Source organism: Symphodus melops, assembly GCF_947650265.1.
Source record: "Symphodus melops genome assembly, chromosome: 8".
NCBI lineage: Eukaryota > Metazoa > Chordata > Actinopteri > Labriformes > Labridae > Symphodus > Symphodus melops.
Window position 1 is genome coordinate 7,852,694 of NC_136698.1, and position 15,124 is coordinate 7,867,817.

Genomic DNA, 15,124 nt, shown 5'->3' on the forward strand with positions numbered 1-15,124 from the left:
ACGCTGTTAATAAATCTCCATTTGTCAAGTCTTTTTTGTGTGCACACTTTCAGCCGTTGTGCTTCATGAACACATGCTGCAATAGTTCTAATGTTTTTTTCTTGTTTGTTTGTAATTCCAGGTCAAGGGCCCACTGGTAAGTAGACATGAAAACAATAACACTTCAACATTCAAATAGATCATAAGTGTTAATGAAAGAAATGCTTTATTCCACTGCACTCTGTCTTTGTGCTGCTTCATTTCTCTGTTGTCATCTGTTTCAAAAAGCAGCAACACCTCATGATATGAGCATGCTCAGCAAGTGAACATGTGGTATTCTGTGAGCAGTGAGAGACAAGACTACATTTCCACAATCTTTTAAAGAAGTTAGGTTGACATTAGCCTCCATTTTGGTTTTCTCCCCAACCCAGGTTTTAACATTAGAAACAGAAGAACAGTGATACAATCTTTGGCTTCATAATGTTAAAGTAACCTAAACATTAAATTATTTTCAGCCAAAGAAAGACAACATCAGGTTTCACAACCAGAAACTGTTTAAACTCAGTTACATGTAATGCTCCACCTGATTAATTTTATTGTATTTTAGCTCTGTGCTGCTAAAGCTATCACTGAGTGTGGGACATTGTCCCAGAACCTTTTAGTGTAGCTGTAATAGTGATTGTATGTGTAGCTCGACTAATGTTTTCTTGTAATACAGATGTTTCAGGCCCCTTACCTCCACACAACTCCACAACCACTGCTCCCCCTGTGGTCACCAGCTTTTCAGGCAGCTTCTCATCTCCACTCAACATGACAGCAGCTCCTGTCATGTCTTCAGACACCTCAGTCACTGCCCCCCAAACCTCCACTCACTCTTCTTCACTTATACCAACCAAAACATCTGGTAACGTATGAAGCCCCTGCTCTGTGTAAAGCTTCATTATAAATATAAGCATGGAAATCAGCCTAATATTCTCGTCCTGAAATATGAAATAGATATTATATCAGGTGAGACTCTTGTAAGTAAAATGATTCTACTTGAAGATGACTCCTCCTGCTCTAAATCTTACAGCCTTTACCTCTCCTGCAAGCACCTTACCTCCACCCACAACCATTTCAACAATCGAGAAAAAAGACCCTCAGACAAACTCCAGCAACACAATGGCTCCGCCCACCACAGGTTGGGATTATCTCATTAAAAAGCTCTATGTTTGTTCTTGTGCAGGACTGTGGTAAGATTGTATTTTTCTTTTGACTCGGTAACTAACCCTGAAAAGAAGAATCCAAACACCAGCTCCCTTCCAAGCTGCTTTGGAAAAGTGTTTTTATGTTTTATAATCATGCATTAATATTTTGTTGTTGTCTTTTCTTATCTCGGGTAAATCTTCTCCAACCACCACAGAAACACCTCCACAATGTAAGTAGCAGTGTTTTCCAAATCTAATACAATACTGATGAATAATAATTAATAATAATTCAATAATTCAATTCATTAATAATAATAATAATAATAGCTTAAATAGAGCACGTTTCAATGGACACAAGGAGGCTTTACATGAGAACACAAAAAAAGATAACACAATTAATCCAGGCCACACTGGAGCTGAGTTGAACCGGTTGGTTTCAAGAGTTTTTTGAAAGACTCAACTCAGAGACATGTTGATTAAGCAGCCTCTGCCGTGACTGTGCGACGAGTTGTGAATAGTTCAGTCAGTTAAAGTCAGACAACATCAACATCAATGAAACTAAGAGGTACAGTTTGGTGACTGAATGAAATCCAGCATGCTCCACCTAACTCTCACAGAATCTGTGCTTCATTGATTTAAAACTTACCATCAAAATGAAGGGTCATATAATTGAATAAATTCATTTCTGCTGTAAAAAAGGTATTTTAAACAGGGTCCTATCATGGGGGATTTTAGTGTCAGCCTCAAGTGGACACTTGAGGAACTGCACTTAGTTGCATTAGTTTAAGGAAGTAGAATGTAATTTGTTTTGATGTAATCCTGGATCCTCTTATCATCTATCATCTGACAACCTTTAAGCTTAAATGTCTTTAAACAGACATCTGAAGCAGTGCAGCTAACAATCTGCTTTTAGACTTTATCAACCCAAATGTCATTCTCCACTCTCAAGTTACCAGTAGGATTGTCATAATTCTCACAAATAGTCTGGCTGGATGTCCTTTATGGCCAACAAACAAACGGGTTGATCACAAAGGTTCTAACGACTATATGACCATGGCCTAAAAAACGACTGCAGATTACAACTCCAGTAGATTTACACGATACACTGAGTGCAATTGTATGACTCTGTTGATATCATGTGTAGGTTCTTACAGTGTCTCAGCCATCAAGTTTGGATTCAGGATAAAGATAACAAGCTCTACCACTGGTAACTACACCATAAACATCGCTGGTCCTGAGACCAGAAAGGAAAACGTCGTTCACCACAACAACCAAACCTCATCACATGAGATCAAACACCTGAAGCCCTGTACTGAATACAAACATGCTGTGGCATTTATTTACAATGAGGGCAACATCCCTTCCTGCATCTTCACTGGAAAAAACACCTTTGAACTCACAACTGAAATGAGTGAGTGTAAATAACTATCATCGAATAGAGTCTTTTTTGTTGTTGTTAAGCACTGAGTTTCTAGAGACATTTGTGCATCACTTTTTTGTTTCAGAAAAAGAAGACGTTGAAACTGGAAGCTGCATCCCAGGACATGTTTGTTACAGGAGTGATTGGAACATTAGCTCTTCAATGTCAGCATCTAATAATGCTACAGCAAAGCCATGCCCCACTAACCCTTCAGAGTTTTGTATCAAACCTGGTATCGATGACATTTGCACAAACTTGACCACAACCTTCACTTCAAAGTGCATGAACTCTCCCTTCAGCTTCACCAAAAGCATCCCTGTTGGTATGTATAGCAGCGTTTTACAGTATTTATTGAATAACATGTTGTGATGATCTTATTGCATTATATTTCATATTTTGATTTTATTTGTCTTCACAGATTATTTGGATGCAAGTGAAATACAACAGGAAAAACCGACTGGACTTCCTGCAAAAATACAAAGAAGATTACCTTCAAACTGTAGAAATCTCACCATTGAATACACGTGTCAGGGTAAGTGAGATAAAACGGTTTGCCAACTTTATGAATTAATTTAGAGTAAAACAAAAAAAGTTCCATTTAATACTTACACTGTAGTCTGACAGCGATGAAAAGGAAGTACAGTTTCAATTAAAATGGAAGCAATCTGTTGGAGGAGGTGAAGATAGTGTTGTTCTAAATCCTAATGATATATGCTCATAGGCACTTGTTCAAGAAATGGTATTATTTTTTTTCCTCAGAAATGGGTGAATACAATGAGCCCAAACAATTGGCTGAGCTGGAGCCCTTCACAAACTACAGCTGTACGGGTCACATCAAGGACAACAATGTTGCCATCAATAAAACAACTGCTATCAAGTTCAACATAAATTGTGGTATGTTTACTCTACTTCAGTTCAATTAGAGCAACAATCAGCTCGTATCCTGAGATAACTTGGGACAGAAGAAATTCAGAAAACAAGTTCATTCTTACAGATGTCTAATGTGTTCTTACAGAGCTTACAACCGATATCCCAAAGCTGACGCAGACTGACACTTCTGTTGAGTTAACTTGGACAACAACCAGTCAGAATTGTACAGACATAAACAGCAATACAAATGTGTCTCATGTCTGCAGTTGTGTCCATAACGGACATGAACCCAGTAAGTAAAACAGTGAGTTCAAGTCAAATCAAAGTGTGTTGAAGATAAATGTCAAGTCATGATTTGAAATAATATTAAAATCATAAACTTTGGATAGTAATCAGTCATTCAGTCAGTAAATGACTGTTCACTAAACAAGCCAAACAATTCATGACCTTTGAAGTGTTAACTGTAAGATGTGTTTCCCTTGTACCAGTACTCATGTTTACTAAAGCTCGATCTGATGAACTTTCACTGACAAACAATGATTGATTCATTGACTGACTGACTTACTGATTGGTGTTAAATGCCTTATTGTTCATTCAAACCGACAAAAAAGAAATGAAACTGTGTTACAGGTAGTGATGTTAATGATTAATCAGTTATCGATTAATAACAATCAAGAATTTCTGAATAAAAGAAAATCTGTTTTCTTCATAATTTTATCGAGCCTTGTTTTTTAGTCATTTAAATAGTTTGTATTTAATGAATTCATGTTTCATGTAACTGTTGTGCGAGTATAATGGTTTTAATGAAACAAACTGAAATACAGATGTGCGTTTTGTCGCTCAATAATTATTCATGATTAACCGATTATTGATTGTTAACATGTTCAACTGTTTAAGAGAAATTACTGAAATTTCCAACCCTTGTTACAGACAAGACCCCCATACGTTCAGGAGGAGGAACATGTTTGATTGCTGGACTGACACCGTACACCGACTATGTCTGTCATGTCCAACCCCGATACAAGGAAAGAGATGTTGGCCAAACACGTTCAGTTCCTACCAGGACTGACATTGGAAGTATGTTTAAACAAATGTTTCTTTTGCAGACGATTACAGTCAATGTGTAAAATACTATCAGTGGAGAATAAATAGTAAAAATATGAACAATAAACTTCTGATTCAAATAAAAGTGTTCATTCTCCATGTTTTGTGACAATCCATACATCTTTTAATTTCCTTTTATCTTACATTTCCTTTCTATGAACATCATTCCACAGACAACATTGTGCTCATTGTTCGTTCTGTGGTCATCTGTGGGATTGCTCTGGCCCTCATCGCTGGCTGCAGCATCTGTGTTCTCAGAAAGAGAAGATCCCAAAAGTAATGACCGTTTTACAGCCAATCTTCTGCCTGAGTTTGACTTCATCATTGTCCCTGGTTTCTTTAGCAGTTGATCAAAGACTTTTAGTTACTGTGCAGTGACCTGTTGCACACTAACTAAATTACTTCAATCAGATTAATTAGGACATGCCAAAAATGAAACATGTTCCTCATTTACTTGTTAAGTTCATAGTTCTTGATCAAAGTACAGTACATTTTATACACATTATATTCCATAATGACAATCTTCATTATTTTTTCCAAAGTGCCGTAAACAGAGATGTGACGCTACATGCAAGTGAGTTATGTTAGTTTACTTGTTCTTTCTGAAGTACTGAAATGTATTAAACATATTGTCTCAAAACAACTTTAAAAACGTCTAAGTTTAATATTTCCAATAAAATATTAATTTAACGAGCTTCCATGAATACCCTGCACATTGTAATGCTTTTGTTTTCACCTCTGTAGTTTATGAAAATGTACCTCGATCTGAATGACACCATCCAGACGCAGTGAAGAATAAAGGCCAGATGGAAGGTACCAACCCAATCACCACATTCACAAATATATTCTACATGTGTCTGTTTACACTGGCTCTGTTTAAACTGCTTCAATAGGAGGTGTATTCTTAGAGATAGCGCTCTCACATCCCGCCTTTTTTTTTTCTCCTCGCTTTGATTATATATACTTACATTTAAAGTTTGCATTAGTCATTTGCAACAGTTGAATCTTCCTGATGACACACCATTGTTATAAGTGTCTGCTTATTTTAGTATTCTCTGATTATTTAAGTCCTCTCCTCAACTATGATAACCAAAGCACTCTTTAGAGTTAATTTTTTTTAAAACTGTAAAATAGATTGCTCATTGTTGTACTTTGTTTGTTTTCTTATAATCATGTTATATTGTTCGATCTCGATTTATGGACTTGTTGTTCATTTGCATTCAAAGATGAAATAAGTGAAAACTAGAGTCGATACGTCCTGTTGAGGCAAAGATGTGAATGTGCTCAAGAGGCAACTTCTGCCACCTGCAGGCTGTGAATATGACGGGTTGAGTTTGAGAATCTCTTTGATTGTATTCATTCATTTTTTATAAACACATTTACTTCATGAATTGTTTGAGACGAGATTTAAGTTTTGCATAGAATTGATTTAAAAAATAAATAAAAGTTGCAAAGTTAAGTGAAACTGTATTAATAAAAAAAAAAAAACATCTGCAACTTTACGGCTACAATAGTACCATTAAAAACCTTTGCAAATGAGTTCAATCCGAGCAGGCTCCTGGTCCCAGTTCATGTCTTCATGCAGCTAGACGGTGTTGTGTTCTTTTTGCCTTCAATCGGAGGAGTTTATTCAGTGAACCTTTTTATTTCGTACAAATTTTCATGAATTTATATATCTTGGTAATTTTTGGGATATATCATTTACTTCTGTCAACCATCTAAGAGTTATTCATCTTTTAGGTCTGTGTAGCTGTAATACATACAGTATGTGTTAGACATCTCATAGCAGCACAGTTATAGTTGGATTTGAGGGGATTCTCTGAGACTGAAGAAACGTACAGCAACTTTTAGAGTCAAGCTAATGTCTTCTTCTAGCCTAATGGATCAAAGAATATAAACAACACTGTTGGGATGCTGCTTTTCCCGCGATGGTCAGCAATGTGTCAGCCGTGTGTTCTGTTGCTTTGTCCACGGCTGAATAAATTCTACGATGATTCACAGTCTGTTTCACAATTTCATCATTGAACATTTACTACAGAAACAACCCTCACCAAACACCACGTTTTGTTCTATTCAGAGTAAAATAGTAATCATTTACATCCTCTTTTTAAGTCTGGACATTGACATATTTTCAAAAAGTTTCTGGTCAGGTGTTTCTATCACTGGAAAGGTAATGTTTGTCACTAAGCCTTTTAGGTAAATAGAGGAAGATGTTTTATAGTTATTTTCAGGATCCTGTTGTTCATCACATCATGTTACAGAATTGAAAGAATAGGAACACACTTCATCACGACAACTATAGGTGTCAGCTGTGCTGGTTCTGATGGTCAGACATGATGTGAAACCTCATTAAGAGCTTCAAGTACACACTTTAATGTCCAAACAAAAACTAAAAGCTTTATTACAATACTTCCCGTACAATGCGTTTGTGAGGAGGGTCTTCAATTGAATATGAAATGAGCCCAAAAAAACAAAAAATATCCTAACACATCATTTAAAAATCTTATTTCTGGACTGTTCCATGGCGTGTACAGAGAGCCAGTGGAAATGTAAACTGAGTCAACGTAAGTAAAAAAGCACTCCCCATCACAATGTCCCATGATTGTTAAAGTGAGTGTGCAATGCATCTCTTTTTGAGGGATTTAAAAAAAAAAAAAAAAAACGTGGTAGAGTGGAAAAAACAAGTCTGTGTACATAAAGATAAACAATAACCATTACTACAGGGACATCATTTGAGGCAATGCAACATGGCTTTATACTGCATATTCAATGATCATAAGTAAGGGATGGATGAAGACACGTTATTTTTAAAACAGCAGACGAGGCATTACATGCCACTGCAATGTGTCACGACATCTACGATACACTTCCAGCCATCACGTGTGTTCTGAAACCTTTTGACTTTGTCTGTAATGGATCTTTGGTCTTACAATAGATACCTCTGTAACATACAAGCAGAGTAGTCACAAAATAGTTTGCAAGTTTCACGAGAGAGAGAGGACAAAGATTCAAGACAGAACTGAACTGTGGGAGAGGAGGATGGATACAAAGCATGACTACTGATATAAACATACGAAGGCTTTGTAAAAGGAACAAGAAGAAGAAGGTGCACAATTGCAAACAATGTATAACTGCTATTAACACACTACCGACATATTCTGTGAAACAAAACAAAACATACATTGTCTTGCTTTAATCTCTTTTTATAGAACATATAATTAAATGTCAACATGTCCAATATTTCCATTGAACAGTTGACACCGTGTTTGATCATTTTAAAAGAGAAGTCATAATGCTCTGACATACAGCGTCATCAATGACTGTTTAACCTCTCAGGTGATATCAATGACGTCATGTAAACCAGTTGAAGTTAGTGCTGATCAAATGTGAGACCCTGGTGTAAACCTATTCAGCGTAAAAACAGCATATACTGTGTGTGTGTGTGTGTGTGTGTGTGTGTATATATATATATATATATATATATATATATATGCAAGTGTGTGATTTATGATCTACCTTACTGACCAATAGCAATCAGCAAACCCGGGAACCATTTACTCCGAGTTTCTTCTGATCACTAAGGGTGTTCCACAAGGTTCAATCTTAGGCCCAACTCTTCTTACAATTTTAATAGATAATATTATTCTGTCTTTATCTCTCAGCCACTCACATGCTCACTATATGCAGATGATCCATTATTAATGTAAATTAATATATTATTATTATTAATGTAAATATTATTTATCTTTTTTACCTTGTTTTATTTTATTTACCGTACCCTTTTTATCTACATTGCACCGTGGGGAGGGGGAAACATAATTTCGATTTCACTGTATGTCTGACATATTTTGGAATTGACAAATAAAGAACCTTGAACCTTAAACCTTGAATACAACATTTTTCTGTATTGCAATCTCTGCTCAGCTTGCCATGGAGAACCTGCAATATTCCTTCAATATTCCTCAAGATGCATTTAATGATATGAAATTGGTTTCAAATGTTCAGAAAACTAAATGTATGTTGTTTTTTCTCGGGCTAGATGGAAAGTTGATAATAACTCTTAAATTATCTCACTGCGAAGATACAATATTTATAGAGTTAAAAAATCCAAATATCTTGGTATATTGATCGATTCCCTATTTTCTGTTGTAAAAGGATAATCGAAGCAGTTTTTTCTTTTAGTCATGGATAATGGTGATGAGGTCTATAGGCATGCCTCTACAACAAAGCCTCTGGATGGCTTTTTATTGTTCTGCACTTAGATTTCTTATCGTTGATAGCTATATTACTCAGCACTACTTTCTATTTGATAGCGTTTGTTGGCCCACTGTTGCAGATGCAATGACCAACGGCATCTGTTAACCAACAAGCCCTGAATGGAAAAGCATGAATCACTTCCTTATTACATCTGAACCCTGATCCATTTTTAACTTGCTTCAGTGAGTGAATAAAGGTCACCCTCACTCTCTGATAACTTAAATAAACGTTGATGAAATGGCAGTCCTGCTGTTTTTTTTAAGTGAAGAGAAAAAAGACTGAGACAATTAACCAAGGGGGAGGTTTGTTGTGTAGTCAAATATCTAATGTGTGGGTCACGATAATCTGCCTCAGTTGAAGAAATGGCAGGTATATGTACTTTCCAGATCCTGCTGCTCTACACTGGAATCATTGGTTCAGTCTTCTGTAAGTAATTACCTTTAAAATCTTAAAAAAGTCTTTTAGCAATGACTGGAAACCCAGTCACACCTTTAAAAGTGCATCAAGAGCACTTTTAAGAGATAAAGGAGATACTTATATGTACAGTAGATATTTATATATAATAGTAATCTTCTTTTACTTCTTGTGTCTTATCTCTTAATATTCTCACAAAGCATGGTCTTTTTTTTAAATATTTTTTAGCACTATTGCTATTGTTTTGACTATTTATTTACTAGTTTTTATTTCTTTTATTTCTTTTACCTTTTGATGGCTGTCATAACTTTTTTTTATCTGCTTACAGTTCTTTTAGTTTCTTTCATCTTTTTAAATCTTTGGTTCTCTTGTTCAGCTCGTGTTATTGGGTTCCTGTTCCTGTTTTCCCGGGTTCATATAATGGGTTTTTATAATTGTTTCTTACCATGGTCCATTTAAATCTGTTTGTTGGATCCTTTTGTTGTTTGGTCGTCTTTTTTTGTTCTGGCTATTTTGCATTTTCTATATTATTTCTGTTGTTTGTTTCTGTATTTGGTTTATTTTGCTTTGCTTTGTTTAAGCCTTTTGTTGTATGTTCAAACTGAGACTACATTTCTAAGTACAGTGGGGTTTTAGGTTTCAGTGCAAAGCAGGAAATAGTGAATTAACGTTTTAGACAGCAAGCAGGTTTTTTTTTTTTTACAGTTCATAGAAATGAATGCATATTCTTCTTTACAGCCTGTGAATGCCATAGCCTTATTGTTCGTTATAGCCGTCTGATAGAAGTCAATGCTACTGACCTAATTCAGCTCTTGAAGGGTCACGAGTTGCAATTGTTTATACTTTTCTTCATTTGTAATTCCAGTTTATTGTGCAGTAAGTAAATAGAAAATACAAACAATAACATTTAAACAACAATCAATTACATCATTGTTTGATGAAATCAATCTGTATTTGTATAGCGCCAATGTACAACAAATGTTATCTCAAGACACTTTATAAAAGACCTTACTCTTTGTTCTCTTATAAAGCATCAACATAAATCCATCATCATGAGCAATAAGCTACGTTTAGCAAAGTTACAGTTGTAAGGAGAAACTTCCTTTAAGAGGCAGAACCAGACTCATGTTGAACAGCCATCTGCACAAACTGTGTTGGGCTTGGAGAGTGGGATGCAGAAAGATATGGATAGAGATAGATTGAGAGATAGATCTGAGACAGATTTATAGTTACATTAAATACTTCATTTCTCTGTTGCCGTCAATTTAAAAAGACCAGCAGCACTTCATGATGTAAGTGTGACAGTGTATCTAGGGAAGGATGTTATTTCAAGTGTAACCCTTGGTTTTCTTGCCATTTACTTCAAGATACCTTCAGGTTGTAAGTAAGCATAGAAGTTACTCTTGGAGATGATTAGAAAGTACAAATCAAATAAATGAATGAATAAAATCAAAAAACATGAATTAACTCTACCCCAGCAACATAAGATCTAAATAAAAGAATTATTGTTGTCTCCATCTTACATAAACATGCTCAAGCGTCGTTGAGTATTTAGAAAAGCACGATATAAAACTAAGGTATTATTATTATTATTATTACCAAATGATAATATGGTATTCTGTGCACAGTGAGACAATAAGCTATATCTCCTCGATCATTTAAAGAAGTTTGGTCGAGTTTGGTTGTGTTGTGTTTCAGTGCAAAACAGGAAATAGTGGTTTGCCTTCTAAAATAATTGTACATCTTCAACTAAAAAAATGTAATGGCACTTTCTTCAGTCTCTGTTGAAGGATATCAGTGAAACATAATCATTAACTAAACGGACTATAGTCTAATGAAAAATCATGCGGGACACATAAAGTGTCCTCCCCCCTCTCCGTCAGCTCCGGGAGCAGGTTATGTGTTCAGCATAAGTTACCGTGGTGATATACCCAGGTAAAAAGTGACCCTCGTAGGACTGAAAACCCAGGGTTAACCCTGAAGTTACCTCGCTAAGCTCAACTTCTGCTTCGTAGTATAGGCCTCAGGTCAAGGGGCCCCTGGTAAGAAATGAAAACAATAACAATTCAACACTCAAATCGATCATAACTGTCAATGAAAGAAATGCTTTATTCCACTGCACTCTGTCTTTGTGCTGCTTCATTTCTCTGTTGTCATCTGTTTCAAAAAGCAGCAACACCTCATGATATGAGCATGCTCAGCAAGTGAACATGTGGTATTCTGTGAGCAGTGAGAGACAAGACTACATTTCCCCAATCTTTTAAAGAAGTTAGGTTGACATTAGCCTCCATTTTGGTTTTCTCCCCAACCCAGGTTTTAATAATAGAAACAGAAGAAGAATCATGCATTAATATTTTGTTGTTGTCTTTTCTTATCTCGGGTGAATCTTCACCAGCCACCAGAGAAACACCTCCACAATGTAAGTAGCAGTGTTTTCCAAATCTAATACAATACTGATGAATAATAATTTATAATAATTCAATAATTCAATTCATTAATAATAATAATAATAATAATAGCTTAAATAGAGCATGTTTCAATGGACACAAGGAGGCTTTACATGAGAACACAAAAAAAATAACACAATTAATCCAGGCCACACTGGAGCTGAGTTGAACCGGTTGGTTTCAAGAGTTTTTGAAAGACTCAACTCAGAGACATGTTGTTTAAGCAGCCTCTGCCGTGACTGTGTGTAACTGGTTCAGTCTGACCTGAAGTGTAAAAGAACATTGATTTGTCAGAAGACAAGAAAAGTGTGACACAAGCTGAAGTTCATTTACCTTTTTTTTTCAAGCCTGATGTGACTTTATTTAAATGAAAGATCATGCTGGATTTAACATTTTGACTATATTTGTCTTCACAGGTTATTTGAATGCATATGAAATACAACAGAAAAAACCGACTGGACTTCCTGCAGTAATACAAACAAGATTACCTTTAAACTGTAGAAAGCTCACCATTGAATACACGTGTCAGGGTAAGTGAGATAAAACGGTTTGCCAACTTTATGAATTAATGTAGAGTAAAACAAAAAAAAATCCATTAAATACTTACACTGTAGTCTGACAGCGATGAAAAGGATTAACAAATGGAAGCAATCTGATATGTAGGAGGAGGTGAAGATAGTGTTGTTCTAAATCCTAATGATATACAGTATGCTCATAGGCACTTAGGCACAAAGAGCACTTGTTGTAGAAATGGTGTTACTTTGTTTCGTCAGAAATGGGTGAATACAATGAGCCCAAACAATTGGCTGAGCTGGAGCCCTTCACAGACTACAGCTGTACGGGTCAGATCAAGGACAACAATGTTGCCATCAATAAAACAACTACTATCAAGTTCAACACAAATTGTGGTATGTTTACTCTACTTGGGTTCAATTAGAGCAACAATCAGCTCGTATCCTGAGATAACTTGGGACAGAAGAAATTCAGAAAACAAGTTCATTCTTACAGATGTCTAATGTGTTCTTACAGAGCTTACAATCGATGCCTCAAAGCTGAGGAAGACCAACACTTCTGTTGAGTTAACTTGGACAACAACCAGTCAGAATTGTCAAAACATAACCAACAATCCAAATTTGTCTCATGTCTGCAGTTGTGTCCATAACGGACATGAACACAGTAAGTAAAGATACTCAAAGTGTCTCTGCAATTCTGCATATTAAGATAGCATGCATGTATTTCTTTATTATTTAACTGGTTAGATCGCTGAAATAGTTCAATATGATGTATACAATTTAGATGATACTCCATGCTAACACTTTAGCATCCTGAGTGATAAAAGATGTGTTTTACCTGAGTTCAAGTCAAATCAAAGTGTGTTGAAGATAAATGTCAAGTCATGATTTGAAATAATATTAAAATCATAAACTTTGGATAGTAATCTTGAGAACGAGTTTCTGTCAGTCACTCAGTCAGTAAATGACCGTTCACTAAACAAGCCAAACAATTCATGACCTTTGAAGTGTTAACTGTAAGATGTGTTTCCCTTGTACCAGTACTCATGTTTACTAAAGCTCGATCTGATGAACTTTCACTGACAAACAATGATTGATTCATTGACTGACTGACTGACTGATTGGTGTTAAATGCCTTATTGTTCAATCAAACCGACAAAAAAGAAATGAAACTGTGTTACAGGTAGTGATGTTAATGATCAATCAGTTATCGATTAATAACCATCAAGAATTTCTGAATAAAAGAAAATCTGTTTTCTTCATAATTTTATCAAGTCTTGTTTTTTAGTCATTTAAATAGTTTGTATTTAATGAATTCATGTTTCATGTAACTGTTGTGTGAGTATAATGTTTTTAATGAAACAAACTGAAATACAGATGTGCGTTTTGTAGCTCAATAATTATTCTTGATTAACCGATTATTGATTGTTAACATGTTGAACTACTGTTTAAGAAAAATTACTGAAATTTGCAACCCTTGTTACAGACAAGGACCCCAAAGGTTCAAGAGGAGGAACATGTTTGATTGCTGGACTGACACCGTACACCGACTATGTCTGTCATGTCCAACCCCGATACAAGGAAAGAGATGTCGGCCAAACACGTTCAGTTCCTACCAGGACTAACATTGGAAGTATGTTTAAACAAATGTTTCTTTTGCAGACGATTACAGTCAATGTGTAAAATACTATCAGTGGAGAATAAATAGTAAACATTTTAACAATAAACTTCTGATTCAAATAAAAGTGTTCATTCTTGATGTTTTGTGACACTTAAAGTCTTATTTGTAAAACAAAACATGTTTTGTTTTTCCCCGCAGAACCAGCTAACATCTCTCAACTGTCAGTGACTCATCCAGAGAACAATGTGATAGAAGTAACCTGCAGTATTTCAGGAAGCTTTTATGGACCTAATGGATACTACGTTGCACGTCTTCGTTATAACGGTGAAAATATGCCGAAAATAAGAAATAAAACATGTCACTTTATATTCAAAGATCTGAGCTACTCTACAACATACACACTGGAGGTTTGTATGATCCATTTGTTTTCACAAGATTATTTATATGTAATGGATATATTAAAGTTTTCTCTTTTTCTTTAAAAACTGCAATTCCTGATTAAGGTTTTTTTTCTGTTTATTTGCAGGTGGCTGCTGCCAATGAAGAACTGGAGGGAAATCTGAATATCCAAGATGTTCACACAAAGTGTAAGAGCTGTTTTATATCTACATACTGTTTAACCGTGTCATTTAGAAACATTTTGTTTTTACGGACAATCCATAAATCTTTTCATTTCCTTTTATCTTACATTTCCTTTCTATGAACATCATTCCACAGACAACATTGTGCTCATTGTTCGTTCTGTGGTCATCTGTGGGATTGCTCTGGCCCTCATCGCTGGCTGCAGCATCTGTGTTCTCAGAAAGAGAAGATCCCAAAAGTAATGACCGTTTTACAGCCAATCTTCTGCCTGAGTTTGACTTCATCATTGTCCCTGGTTTCTTTAGCAGTTGATCAAAGACTTTTAGTTACTGTGCAGTGACCTGTTGCACACTAACTAAATTACTTCAATCAGATTAATTAGGACATGCCAAAAATGAAACATGTTCCTCATTTACTTGTTAAGTTCATAGTTCTTGATCAAAGTACAGTACATTTTATACACATTATATTCCATAATGACAATCTTCATTATTTTTTCCAAAGTGCCGTAAACAGAGATGTGACGCTACATGCAAGTGAGTTATGTTAGTTTACTTGTTCTTTCTGAAGTACTGAAATGTATTAAACATATTGTCTCAAAACAACTTTAAAAATGTCTTAGTTTAATATTTCCAATAAAATATTAATTTAACGAGCTTCCATGAATAAGCTGCACATTGTAATGCTTTTGTTTTCACCTCTGTAGTTTATGAAAATGTACCTCGATCTGA

At 35.5% G+C, this 15,124-nt stretch overlaps 1 protein-coding gene and 1 long non-coding RNA gene across 2 annotated transcripts; both read left to right on the forward strand.

Moving 5' to 3' along the window:
* Positions 1 to 2,402: 2,402 nt before the first annotated feature.
* Positions 2,403 to 12,877, forward strand: LOC306827780 (uncharacterized protein). The gene is made up of 5 exons (XM_079349827.1): positions 2,403 to 2,577; positions 2,672 to 2,908; positions 3,005 to 3,118; positions 3,346 to 3,480; positions 12,708 to 12,877. Exons 1-5 carry the CDS (start codon positions 2,574 to 2,576, stop codon positions 12,860 to 12,862), a joined length of 645 nt encoding a protein of 214 aa, XP_079205953.1. The 5' UTR covers positions 2,403 to 2,573; the 3' UTR covers positions 12,863 to 12,877.
* LOC306828334 lies at positions 4,741 to 5,655 on the forward strand. The gene is made up of 3 exons (XR_013779727.1): positions 4,741 to 4,836; positions 5,103 to 5,134; positions 5,305 to 5,655. It is a non-coding gene; the product is annotated as an uncharacterized lncRNA (long non-coding RNA).
* Positions 12,878 to 15,124: the final 2,247 nt, after the last annotated feature.